Source organism: Sinocyclocheilus anshuiensis, unplaced genomic scaffold, assembly GCF_001515605.1.
Source record: "Sinocyclocheilus anshuiensis isolate Anshui unplaced genomic scaffold, SAMN03320099.WGS_v1.1 scaffold1755, whole genome shotgun sequence".
Classification (NCBI taxonomy): Eukaryota; Metazoa; Chordata; class Actinopteri; order Cypriniformes; family Cyprinidae; genus Sinocyclocheilus; species Sinocyclocheilus anshuiensis.
In genome coordinates this window covers 59,174-71,626 of record NW_015551087.1, presented here as the reverse complement: position 1 = coordinate 71,626, position 12,453 = coordinate 59,174, and the positions used below count along the sequence as shown (strand labels likewise).

Below are 12,453 nucleotides of genomic sequence, written 5' to 3'. Positions count from 1 at the left end.
TTTCCAAATAAAAGCCAAATGTTAACCATAAGTTAACATATTCCATGGTGTGCCATAGCCAACCACATATGGCTCTCAGTTGTGTGCTATCATCTGGGCCATATACAGTGGGTACGGAAAGTATTCAGACCCCCTGCCACATTTGGCCCAAACGTTCTTGCTATCTGGGGAAAAGCAAGCCGATAGAGTTTCAGAAAGCGCCTGGACATCCCGCACCACCACCGAAGTGGGTCCTCATTAGAGGAATAGACGGCGCGGACGGGATCACAGCGCCGGTGTTCTGACAAATAATGCTACCTATCAGATTATGATACCAACACTGTATTTATCCTACTGTAAGGGTAGGTTTAGGGTTGGGGTAGGTGTACATGTTAATAAAGCCTCAAACCTTATTAATATCATGCTGGAAGCAAAATCTGATAGGTAGCACTTTTTGCTATCGAATTATGCTACCATCTGTTTTAATGTGAGGTAGCAAAATCTGACAGGGTAGCACAAATCGTCAGAACACCGGCAGGTTGTAGTGAATGACGTGATTGACATTTGCTGGCTTGGCCAGCCTCTAAGCTAACGCCTACGTGCCTGTATTGAATATGATTACACATCACTCCAGTAGAGTTATTGTAAGACAGTTTGACATTACACAGTTTACACAAAACTTTTCCGTTTCCTTCTAATTCAAAATAATCCCACACCTTCTCGTCTTTCGCATGGTCATTTTTTAACTCGCCGCAACTGACACAAAGAAAACGCATGTGAGGTCTGAGGTAAAAATGTAGTTTCCGCCCAGATAAACTTTTACAAATAATGTATTCTTTTTCAAACGTTTTATTTTAACTTGTTATTTAAAATGTTTTAAATGCAATGTTAAAATTATGGTAATTTGAATGATAAAATCATGTTTGTTTGTTTGTTTTTTTTCTGTTGTGTAACTGACTATTGTTTTCAGTGTCGACTAGTAGGAGCTGTACTGTTTAGTTGACTAGACCCGCACATCCCTAGTGGAAAAGAGAATTATTTAATATTTTAATTTCTGTTTTACAGGAGAAATGGTGGCCATTTGACATCTCTGGACGTACATTGCTGCTGTTGTTAGTGTGGCCTTTTGTGACTCAGGCACTGATGTTTCTGCTGAGACGGAGGAAGAGAAGGATTAATATGTACTTATGAATTTACTGTACTGAGTTCAAATGAAAGTAAACGTCACAATGATAACTAATTAATTGTGACCTAGCGTTTGGTGCTTCAAGTGTAGCACTTTGTTAGCGTGATGTGAAGAGAGTAAATGTTCTAATCTCATTAATCTAATCTCATAAATCTAAAGATTATTTAATCTTGTATGAACAAGATGAATGCAGTTCTCAGAGACGTCCTGGAGTTATTTAATTTAATGTTCATGATGTGTTCCACGTAATTCTGGTTAAATGTAGCTGTGTGCAGAGACTTTTTCAATAATGTATAATATACATACTATCATATTTTGAAAATAAGTCATGTTTATTAGTATCTCTGTTCGGATGGTTGAAACCTTGACTTGGCTGACCTTGTAAATGCCATCTGCACCACAACAAAGATAAGACAAAAATATTGTTCCTGTGGCTCAGTGGTAGAGCATTTCGTTAGCAGTGCAAAAGGTCGTGGGTTCGATTCCCAGGGAACACACATACTGGTAAAAAAATGTATAGCCTCAATGCACTGTAAGTTGCTTTGGATAAAAGCATCTGCTAAATGCATAAATTTAAATTAATTATAAATTAACAAAGGATTACAGTCCTGCTGATCTTACTTGCAGGATGCCAAGCACTTTGCATACTTTTTTTTAGTCAGTTATACAATCTTTAAAAAAAGCCTTAATTAACTACAGGAGCCTTCAGGTGGCAACCAGCAAGAGCATATTCCGACTGTTCGATAATGAGAGAAAACAAATAAACAAAACAGTTGCATATTATATATATATATATATATATATATATATATATATATATATATATATATATATATATATATATATATATATATATATATTAAACGTGCAATTTTAAAGCAGTTGTTCACAGACAGAACTTAACGTTTGCTGGGTTGTTTACTTTGTGCAGCTGCAACTCAGAATGAGGTTGAATGGGTACTAGATTCGTTTAATATCTAGGGGAGTAAATTAAACTAAATCCATCTCTTCAGGAACTGCTATCGTTTCATTTTAGGTGCATTCATCTAGGTAAAACTTATGTACAGCCCCATCGACAACAGTGGAATTAAACCAAGTATCGGGACTCTTCGATTCTTTATGTGATTGTTGTCCACAACAACATAATCGTGATATCACCAGTTCTTTCTGGCCCTTCAAAGTCTGTTTTGTAAATGCCTTCAGTATGTAACTGTATGACCATTTCTTAGCACTGATATGTTAGGAATTGTACTTTTATTCTTTTTCGACAAAATGGTCTAAGAATTTTTTTAAACTTAATGTGGAAAAAATGATATCGAACAGGCCATTTGTTTTGTTTTGTTTCGCATTGGTTCGTTTAACAGATGCAAGGGAGCAAGCTAACTTTCCTAGCACGAGTTAATTTCCGGGCAAGTCAAGAAACGGGTTTTAATTTTTCAAACCTACGCATTTCCATTTATAAATGAGAAGAGACAATGCATTGCTGTCTTCTAAAACAACTGATAATAGCGTGAAGGCGTAAATCTATTCATCTCTCCAATACAAGAAAGCTTTGCCAGCTAGCTAGTCACTAAATCCATCTGTAATAAAATATCTAATGTTAGCGGAGACTAACGTTACAGGAAATTCCGAGTATGTAAATGTCTTTATGTGAAATGCAGGTAAAATGGTTTAATGTTATATAGCTAGTCTCAGTTTTAACCAGTTTGCTTGTGCTACTTAATCTAAACTCCCATTATCCTGCTAACGTTAGCTAACTAGCGAACAATCAGGTTACTAAACAATCGCTTCTTCGTTTCATCGTTGTTACTCAATGCAAGAAACAACCCAAGGACGTTTACTTTATGTTGCGACATTTCACTTTAACAAGGGAAAGTACTTCAGTCATTGTAACCTCTAAGTTTGTTATCATCGTGGATACATACGTTACAATTCACTTTCAATTGAGAACATACTGCTTGAAATGAGAACTACTTTTTTGCTTGAGAGGTGATCAATCCTCACAAGGGCTCAGGGTGTGTGTTTAATTGTTAGGGTAGAGATGCAAAATAACCAAACGCGATATTGAATACTACAACGTGTGCTTTGTAAGTGCAATGCGGCGTCAACATAATTTGAAGAGTTATTTCTTTGTAAATAGGTGAACGTTTAATGCATCGTAGAATGGGGCGGATGTTTCTACCCGCTTCGGACATGCTTGGTAGCGTCCACTAGAGCGACCGGGACAGCTTTCTTTTTGATTGACAATGAAAGCTACCAATCAGAATGCTTCGATTGGACAGTGAACGCACAAAAAACGTTCTATCCAGTGAAAATTGCGAGTAGGCGTAGCCCGCTCAGGACCGAAAACAATTGTTGGATTGTGGGTAATGGAGGTTTTATGGCAGAAATTGCTGCGTGCAAATGCCTAGCGGGACTTCAAGTCCCACAAAGCAGGAAAAACCTGGAGGACTGGCCGCATGCGCCTTTACGTGGGGGAGGTAATAAATTCACAAGCCCCACTCTTCTCCATATCAGAAGCGAATTGGAGTTTACGCTGGAGGGAAGTGTTTTCGTACCCGTCAAGACACCAAGTCAATAGTAGAGGGAATGGAAAGAGTTCACATTAACAGTCTTAGCATAATAACTCAAACACGAGATTGGAAGTGAACGCTGAGGTAACGCAAACTTAACTTATGCGAGTTTGTTAATGCTGTTTATGTTAAAATGTTCGTTCACTTTTAGAAAAAGCATTTCCCTTTTTTCCTCAGTGTTTTGGTGAATTGTTTTAAATGACAGCATTTATTAACCTGATTTATATTCATACCTCAGTTTAGGAGGGTGTCACTCATCTCACTGATCACAAACTTGTATATCCTTCAGGTGGGAGTGTACAGTTATGGAGCTTATTAAAGAAGAAGCTGCACCGGAGGATGACAGCAGAGGGCGGCAGAGGGATGGTCTGACAAGTGTCGTCGTCTCGAAACAAGTGCAAAGAAACCAGTTGGAGATCTGTCCGGGTTTGGTGTCTGGAGATACACGTCCTATGTGCCGCGGCCGGGATAGGAGTGATCCGGAGCCCAAGGCTGGCGACGCAGCAAGTGATGATGGATTTCCTGTGGACAAAACAAATGATAAGAGAGAATCTGGTTGCACGAGAGTAAACAACGAGGGGCTGTCAGATGGCCGCCAGGGCAAGAAGAAACACCGGCGGCGACCCTCCAAGAAGAAGCGCCGCTGGAAGCCTTACTTCAAATTAACCTGGGAGGAGAAGAAAGAGCTAGATGAACGCGAGACCGCCCGTGCGTCGCGAGTGCGCGCCGAAATGTTCGCCAAAGGTCTGCCCGTTGCCCCATATAACACCACCCAGTTTCTGATGGAGGAGCACGACCGCGAAGAACCTGACCTCAACACGGAGCTGGGCGCCAGAAAATCCGGGGCGATCCGCTCCGATGACACGGCCAGCGAAGATGAGAATTTTGAGGGCGAAGATGAGGACGAGGAGGAGGGGGGCGGTGGCGGAGGCAGCGACGGTATGGGCAGACCCGGCCACGCAAGCGGAGAGTTTTTGCAGAGAGACTTTTCTGAGACCTATGAGCGGTACCACGTCGAGACTCTCCAAAATATGTCTAAGCAAGAACTGGTTAGGGAATACCTGGAGCTAGAGAAGTGTATGTCACGGTTAGAGGAGGAGAACAACTGGCTTCGTCACGGCCGGAGAAATCCCGAGTCCCCGGCTGACGGCACCGGTGCTCTGCGCCTGCGGGAGCTAGAGATTGAGGTGGAGAGACTGAGAGCTGAGAATAACGAGTTATTACTCAAAACCCCCAAAAGTAAAGGTCCAGGACTAAACCAGTCTCAGTCGTGCTGAATCAATATGTTTTATTTCTGTTGTACACGTCAAATCGTTGCTCTTGTCTTACTGTAAACAGCATCTCTGTGGTAGCTAATACCCTCCTCAGCCTTTGCCATCCGAAGTTAATGTTTGAGACAGAAAATTGTATTAAATCTTTCGTGCGGTCCCACATATTTGGTCAGTCCACAATAATATACGTTAGTGATTTGTACAATTAAATTGACAAAACGAATATCCTACAATGTTATGTACAAGATTTAAAAAAAAAAAAACAACAACGGCCAGAAACTACTCTTAAGTTTGCGCGAGTCTTTGCCATAACATCACAAATTACATCTCCAATAATTTCAGTTTTGTTAATTTACCATAATCATTGAATATTTCAAATTGTATTTCATTTAGAAACCGCAAACATGCAGCGCTTCAGATTCATATTTGATGGCGCACATGCCTCAGTGTGTTAATGCATGACAAGACAGTATGTTGTAAACGGGAAAACAGTTAATGGTGTTTTACCCAAATATATCGTCTATTCAATTTTTAAATATTACATTTTAGTTCTAATTGTATTTATCTTATTATGTTGCCTGTTATATTCTCTGTCAGTCTTTACATTATAAAAATCCAAAACCTGGTTTTATGAGGAGTTATTTAAATTTTTCAAGCAACCAGTTATCACTTTTCAAGTGTACTTGCGAAAACTTTGCATGTAGACCTAAAATGACTAATCTATTTAAAATCTTGAAATATCTAATAATAAAAATTTAAATAAATTAATGAATGTGTGATGAATAGGCCTGGAAAAGTATATCTGCTAAATTATTTTTTTTCAGATCATTGTTTTAATGTAGAAAAGTAGTTTTTTTTAGGAATATAAAAAAAAATATTAGATTGAAAAGGAAGTCAATATGACCAAGAGATTCAGAAGGACAAACTATTTTGTAAGCAAATATGAACAAATGCAGTTGGGTTCATGCCCCTTCAGGACTTGGATCCCTGTGTTAAAGGGATAGTTCACCCAAAAATGAAAATTTGATGTTTATCTGCTTACCCCCAGGGCATCCAAGATGTAGGTGACTTTGTTTCTTCAGTAGAACACAAATGATGATTTTTAACTCCAGCCGTTGCAGTCTATCAGTCGTATAATGCATGGCAACAAAATCTATGAGAGTAAAAAAAAACATGCACAGACAAATCCAAATTAAACCCTGCGGCTCGTGAGGACACATTGACACTTAAAAATCATCATATGTGTTCTACTGAAGAAACAAAATCACCTACATCTTGGATGCCCTGGGGGTAAGCAGATAAACGTCAAATTTTCATTTTTGGATGAACTATCCCTTTAATATGAATTTTCTAGTACACTTTCTCATTCAGCTCCAAGATATATCACTGGCTTTCTGACTTTACAGAAAGTCTTTAGTCAGAGGTTGTGATAAGGTATTTTATCAAAGCATTTTGATCCAGTGTTTATACAGTGCTGCCTGAAAGTTTGTGAACCCCTTGCAGAATCTGATGCTCCAGAAGGAAACACAATGCATTAAGAGAAATTGAACAGGATGAAGATGTCCACATTTTTCTTATTTTGTAGAAATATTTTTTTTTTCCCATTTAGTACTGCCCTTCGGAAGCAACTGAAGATACTTGCATGTTTCCCGGAAGACAAATTGAGTACAATTTACCTTGATCTTCAAATTCAAAAAGTTTTCTCCTAATGCATCGTGTTTCCTTCTGGAGCATCAGTGAATGTTTGAACCTTTTTTAATAGTTGTGTTTGAGTCCCTCAACTGTCCTCAATGTGAAAAGATGGATCTCAAAATCATAGTCACTGCTGGAAAGGGTTCAAATATGCAAAAGATGCTGGAAAACTGAAGAATCTGCAGGACATGGAGGATTTTTCTGAAGAACGGAGCTCAGTTTAACTGTTCAGAACGAACAAGGGACTCATGAACAACCATCACAAAACAGAAAACAGTCGTGGATCATCCAGGTAACCACGCACCGTATTAAGAACCAAGGGTTCCCAAACGTTTGAATGGGATTATTTTAATAATTTCAGCTATTTTTTTTTGTTTTGTGGACTAAATGTAAACATATTTTATGTAAAATATCTTATATTTTTTTATAAGATAAGGTACTGTCCGGAGACAGTACTAAATAAAAAATAACATGCGTTTTCTATGATCTCTCTTATTTTGTTGAAATTTCTCATATTTTCACAGATTCTGCAAGGGGTTCACAAACTTTCAAGAAGCAACTTTAAAAGCGTTTTTCTCAATATTTTGATTTTTTTTGCTCCCTCAGATTCCAGATTTTCAAATAGGTGTATCTTGGCCAAATATTGTCCTATTCTAACAAACCATACATGAATGGAGAGCTTATTTATTCAGCTTTCAGATTGTATAAGTCTCAATTTTGAAAAATTTACCCTTCTGACGTGTGTGTGTGTGTGTGTGTGTGTGTGTGTGTGTGTGTGTGTTTTAAACTTCTCTCAGTGTAAAACTCAGTCTGAGCAATTGTAACATCGCTATAGAGATATTCTAACCTACAGAGGTTAACATCTCATATGCTGATAAACCCAAATTCTTTCAATATTGTGTAGGCCTTGCAGTTTTTCAGCACACGCACGCCACACAGAAACAAGGCATTCTTTATACAAAGTGCAAAGGTAAACCAGTATACAGACTGTTGCACTATAAAAAAGGAAAAATCAAAACAAATAATATATATTCTATCATATTTAGCATATGAACACAGAGATTCATTTAGCAAGGATTTATATTTGTTACAAAAGTTGGTCCACACAATGACCCATATACTGTATGTACATGCAAAGGGAGAGTAACAACAAACATTGTTACATTCAGTATACATTAAATCGGGATTAGATCACAAGGGTATATGAAGTTTACAAACATGCTTTCTGGTCACAAAAGATGAACTCTGCACAGGTGTATAAACGCCATCATGAAGCAAAATATATTGAAGAGGAAGTAGAGGAAAGAGCACAGTGAGTTGTAGGGCTAGGACAATAAATCGATGCATCGCATTTCGTGGATCGATTCTGAGATTATCGGAATGCATTGTGATTCTCGAATCGATTCTGAGCTTAGTTTTTCACAGCAGATGGCGCTCTAGGCTAATTTTTAACTGCACACTCAAATGCTCACGAAGAAGAGCGCTTGTGCGTTCGGCTGAGTTAAGGCTCTTTCACACCATAGACATAATAAATACCTAGAGGCCTCATTGGCCGCTTTGAGCCGTTGCTGCGCGTCCGCCATGTTTGTGAAGGCAAGACTGAGGTAAACGGAGGAGCTGCGGGTTTTTCTGGATAAAAACACCATAACGTTTACATTTATCAACCGATTTCAGAGGTTTGTGATCTACATATAGTAAGTCCACAGATTTATGATAAACTATGAAATCCTTATAATCAAGTGATGACAAACTTACTCTGTGTAAATAAGTAACGTTAGTGAAATTAAAGAGAGATGATCTAGCTCCGTCCCTAATCCTGACAGTCTGGCATTGTCTTGTCAAAGTGCTCACTGTACATATTGTGTTCATAACACCATTTACTTTATGATATAAACTGCAATATAAAAGTTAAAACTTAAGATTTAATTTAAACTTTGATTTCATATAAAGTCTCAGCTTTCACAGCTTACTAGCGGCAACTCTCATATCGGGACACAAGACAATGCCAGACTGTCAGGATTAGGGATGGAGCTAAATCATCTCTCTTTAATTTCACTAACGTTACTTTTTTACAAAGAGTACGTTTATCATCACTTGATTATAAGGATTTCATAGCTTATCATAAATCTGTGGACTTATTATATATATATTTTTTACTTTTTAGCCAATTGCAAACAGGACAACGCAAGCTTTAAGGAGAGCTGAAGAAAGCCTGTTCTCTGCATTTCCAAGAGAGTAGGCTATACACTCGCGTGAACGAGCACCGATTTGCCTCCGATGTCGGGCATTTGTCGGTGATTTCACAAAACCTGTCGGCGAGTGAAAAATCGGGCTAATATTGTGCAGTGTGAACTCGGCATAACGTGACTGCACTTGCGAATTTAAAGGTTTCTAATAACTTGACTTTGATTTAAGAACTCTAAATTAAATATCGCTTGACTCGATATGACTTTATAAGAATTATAATTAAACAAACAAAGAAAATTAAAAATCTTTGCGACAACAGCCTATACAAAATGCAAGCCACAGAGGCCTCTGGTCAGATCTATGTGGCTGCATGACGCTGTGCAAACACAGAACAATATAGGGGTAGAGAGACTCTACGAACAAATTTTGGGGTATGCACAATTTGCAACCGGAGCATGACCTCGAATTTAGTTCACCACATGTAAAGTATGGGTATGCACCTGTTTCTTATGGATTATTTGACTAATATGTGCTTTAAACCTTTCACACATATTTAGTTTCTGTCATCATTTACTCTTCCTCATGTTATTCCTAACCTTCATGATTTCCTTTCTTGCATAAAACAAAAACAAAAAAAAGAAAATAAAAAGAAAATGCTTTTGTCCACTAATGAAAGGCAGTGGAAAACAAATCAAGCTCTATTTTGATCATTGACTTTTATTATATACAGTATGGACAAACATTCTTCACAATTCAAGGACACTTAATTTCCAGAGATATCGTCGACTTGACTGCACAGACACTATTTAAACTGAACCGAGCTGGACCTTGACATCACTAAATTCAATAATGAAATGCCTTAACTGAAAATTGAGTGTTTAATCTTGTCATTTTACACACTTTTTTTACACAAAATTGACACACTATTTTCCTATTTGATACTGTACAGTGCTTTGACACAATCTGTATTGTTAAAAGTGCTATATAAATAAAGGTGACTTGACTTGACAATTTCTTTTGTAACATGGAAAAAAGAAAGTCACACAGGTTTGGAACAACATATGTGTCATGTATTCAACAGGCTCTCCCGTCTCTCTCACACACACACACACACTCACAGAAGCACACATTCACACACACATGCGCGCGCACTGACACGCGCACACACACACTCTCACACACACCCTCATACACAGCACTCTCTCACCAGCCTTCTGATGACCATCAACTGCCGCTCATCAGCTTATCGATCAGCCCTGCATTAAAGCACGCATAACTCTTATCTCCTCGTTTGAACTTGATCTTTTACCTGCTATACTCACCATTGTGGATAGCCTGTAAGCAGTCATTGTCTCCAGTGATGTCCCTTGTTGACTCCACTTTGTTAAACACCTGCAAACCTTGTATCATACCGTCATTACCTGGATACTTCTTACCTGTTTTAGTGATGTGTGCTTTCTGCCATCTTCCCAATGTGTGCACTCCACTTCCCCTGTGAAAGAAAAGGGCATTTATTATTACTCCTTAACCATTTCAATTAATAATCATTGCAATACTTACCTTTTTCTCCAACTGCTCAGTAAACACCTGTCTTGATTCGGTATCCTCTGTTTCAGTCTAGTTTATGTCCTGACAATAATGTGTGAATAAAGGGTGACAGATTTAACATTTTAATGGCTAAACTATTCATTTACCAGTTAATTACAGAGATGAAGTTTTTGTAATCTGCCAATAAAACAATAGCATTTAAACAAATAATAATTTTACTCTTTTTTACCTCTGTTATCTCAGACAGTGTAACAGGATGAAAAGACAGGGAGATATTCAGTATTTTTTTGCAAAGAAAAAGCCATGCCAGCCAGTGAGGGAGAGTCAGACATCTTGGTTCAGGAAAATGCAAGTGTAGGTCAGAACAGCCCCGTACACCCTCAACCAGGTTAGTAGACTAGCTAGAAAGTGGACAGTGACATGAGTTTGGGTATATTCAGGGCGACACATTTGTTTTAATCAGAGAAGTCCTTATATTGATATACTGGAACTAATTTCAGTATCGTACAGAAAAAGTGTCTGGTTGCCTTAAAGACCTGTTGCCAATTGTGTGTCATTATAATGTGGGACCTTTGAAACAGAAAGTGCCTCTGAGAACTGATTCCCATTTTCATATGCGTCTTCCCAGACATTTCTCAATCCAGATCTGAGGGACCTGTGCAGCCTCATATCAGAGCTTTCCCCAAGACACAAATGGGCAACAGGAAGAGAGCTTTAAAGATTCCTGGTACAAAGACAACATTTGGTTGGAGTACTCAGTAAGCAAGGACTCTGCTTTTTGTTATCCTTGCAGGCATTTCTCACTTCCAAGTGCACCACAATCTGTTTTCACATCAACAGCTGGATTTTCCAATTGGCAAAAAGCCTTGTGTAAGGAGAGGGGTTTTAACGCGCACTCTAAATCAGAGCACCATCAAAATGCAATGTTTGCATGGAAGCAGCACCAGCAAGTTGTTAAAACTAAATCTTGCATATTAGATTCAATCAACAAGGAGAGAGAAAAGAAAATCAAAGAAAATCAGTTGTATATCAAAACGATTGCTGATGTTCTTCTACTGACAGCCACACATTTAGCTGTCCAACGGTCATGCCTTAACTTTGCAAATTCTAGTATTGCATCCTTCTCATGGGCATTTAATCATTTTTGACTTTTCAGTCTGAGTGAAATCTCTTTTTTGGCTCATTTTATCTGTAAAAGAAAACTTGCCTAATAATTCTGCACACCTGAATATAAGGAGATTTTCACTTCCAGCTTTCATGGACAATTATAGTTCACTTATAAATGATTAAACAAAATTAATAGTAGTTACTGGTAAAATGTGCTTGGAAAAATATGATCAGAATATCAATTAAAAAATTATGCACACACTGTAATATAAGTAAATAATACTAAAAACTGTTTATATATAATATGCATAGATATAAAATATATGTTTTGCCCTTGTTGTGAGGATTTGTGTAAAGTTTATATAACTTAATGTTGAGTTTTATTATTTTTGTGAGTTGCACTCTATTCATAGATTGGATTCTTTTATTACAGTTTTTCACTTCTTAAACGTGAAAAGTTCATACAAATTGTTTTTGACTGTTCTGATTTACAGCAGTGAATAAATGATATTAATTGATAAGGTATCTGTTTATTGCTGATTTTAAAGCTTACTGAACTGTAAATGATTCAGATATCTACAGTTCTACATCTTTAGGACACCGGCCCTCCAGGACCGAGTTTGGACACCCCTGGTCTAGTTCATTCTCAATGGGAGACATGCGGAAAGTGGCAAAACGCGGGTGGTTTCGCTGGCGGCCATAGATTGTAAAAAAAGATGGACAACGCGTCTCCTATTCCTTCCACTATAGAAAAGTTAAGTTAAAGCATCTCAGTATGGCCGCTGCCATCTTGAGTAAATGACATCATTTGGAGCCAGAGTCTGCGCAGTAGTGTCGTGAGGTGGAGCCGCGGAATCAACGTCCCGCCCAAACTCCCGCAGACCCAATCAAAAGATCACAATCATGATAC

General features: G+C 38.1%; 1 protein-coding gene across 1 annotated transcript; it reads left to right on the top strand.

Moving 5' to 3' along the window:
* Positions 1–3,666: 3,666 nt before the first annotated feature.
* On the top strand, positions 3,667–5,533 carry hexim1 (HEXIM P-TEFb complex subunit 1). The gene is made up of 2 exons (XM_016452631.1): positions 3,667–3,822; positions 4,028–5,533. The coding sequence occupies exon 2, from the start codon at positions 4,044–4,046 to the stop codon at positions 5,013–5,015; it is 972 nt and encodes a 323-aa protein (XP_016308117.1). The 5' UTR covers positions 3,667–3,822; positions 4,028–4,043; the 3' UTR covers positions 5,016–5,533.
* The last annotated feature ends 6,920 nt before the right edge of the window (positions 5,534–12,453 follow it).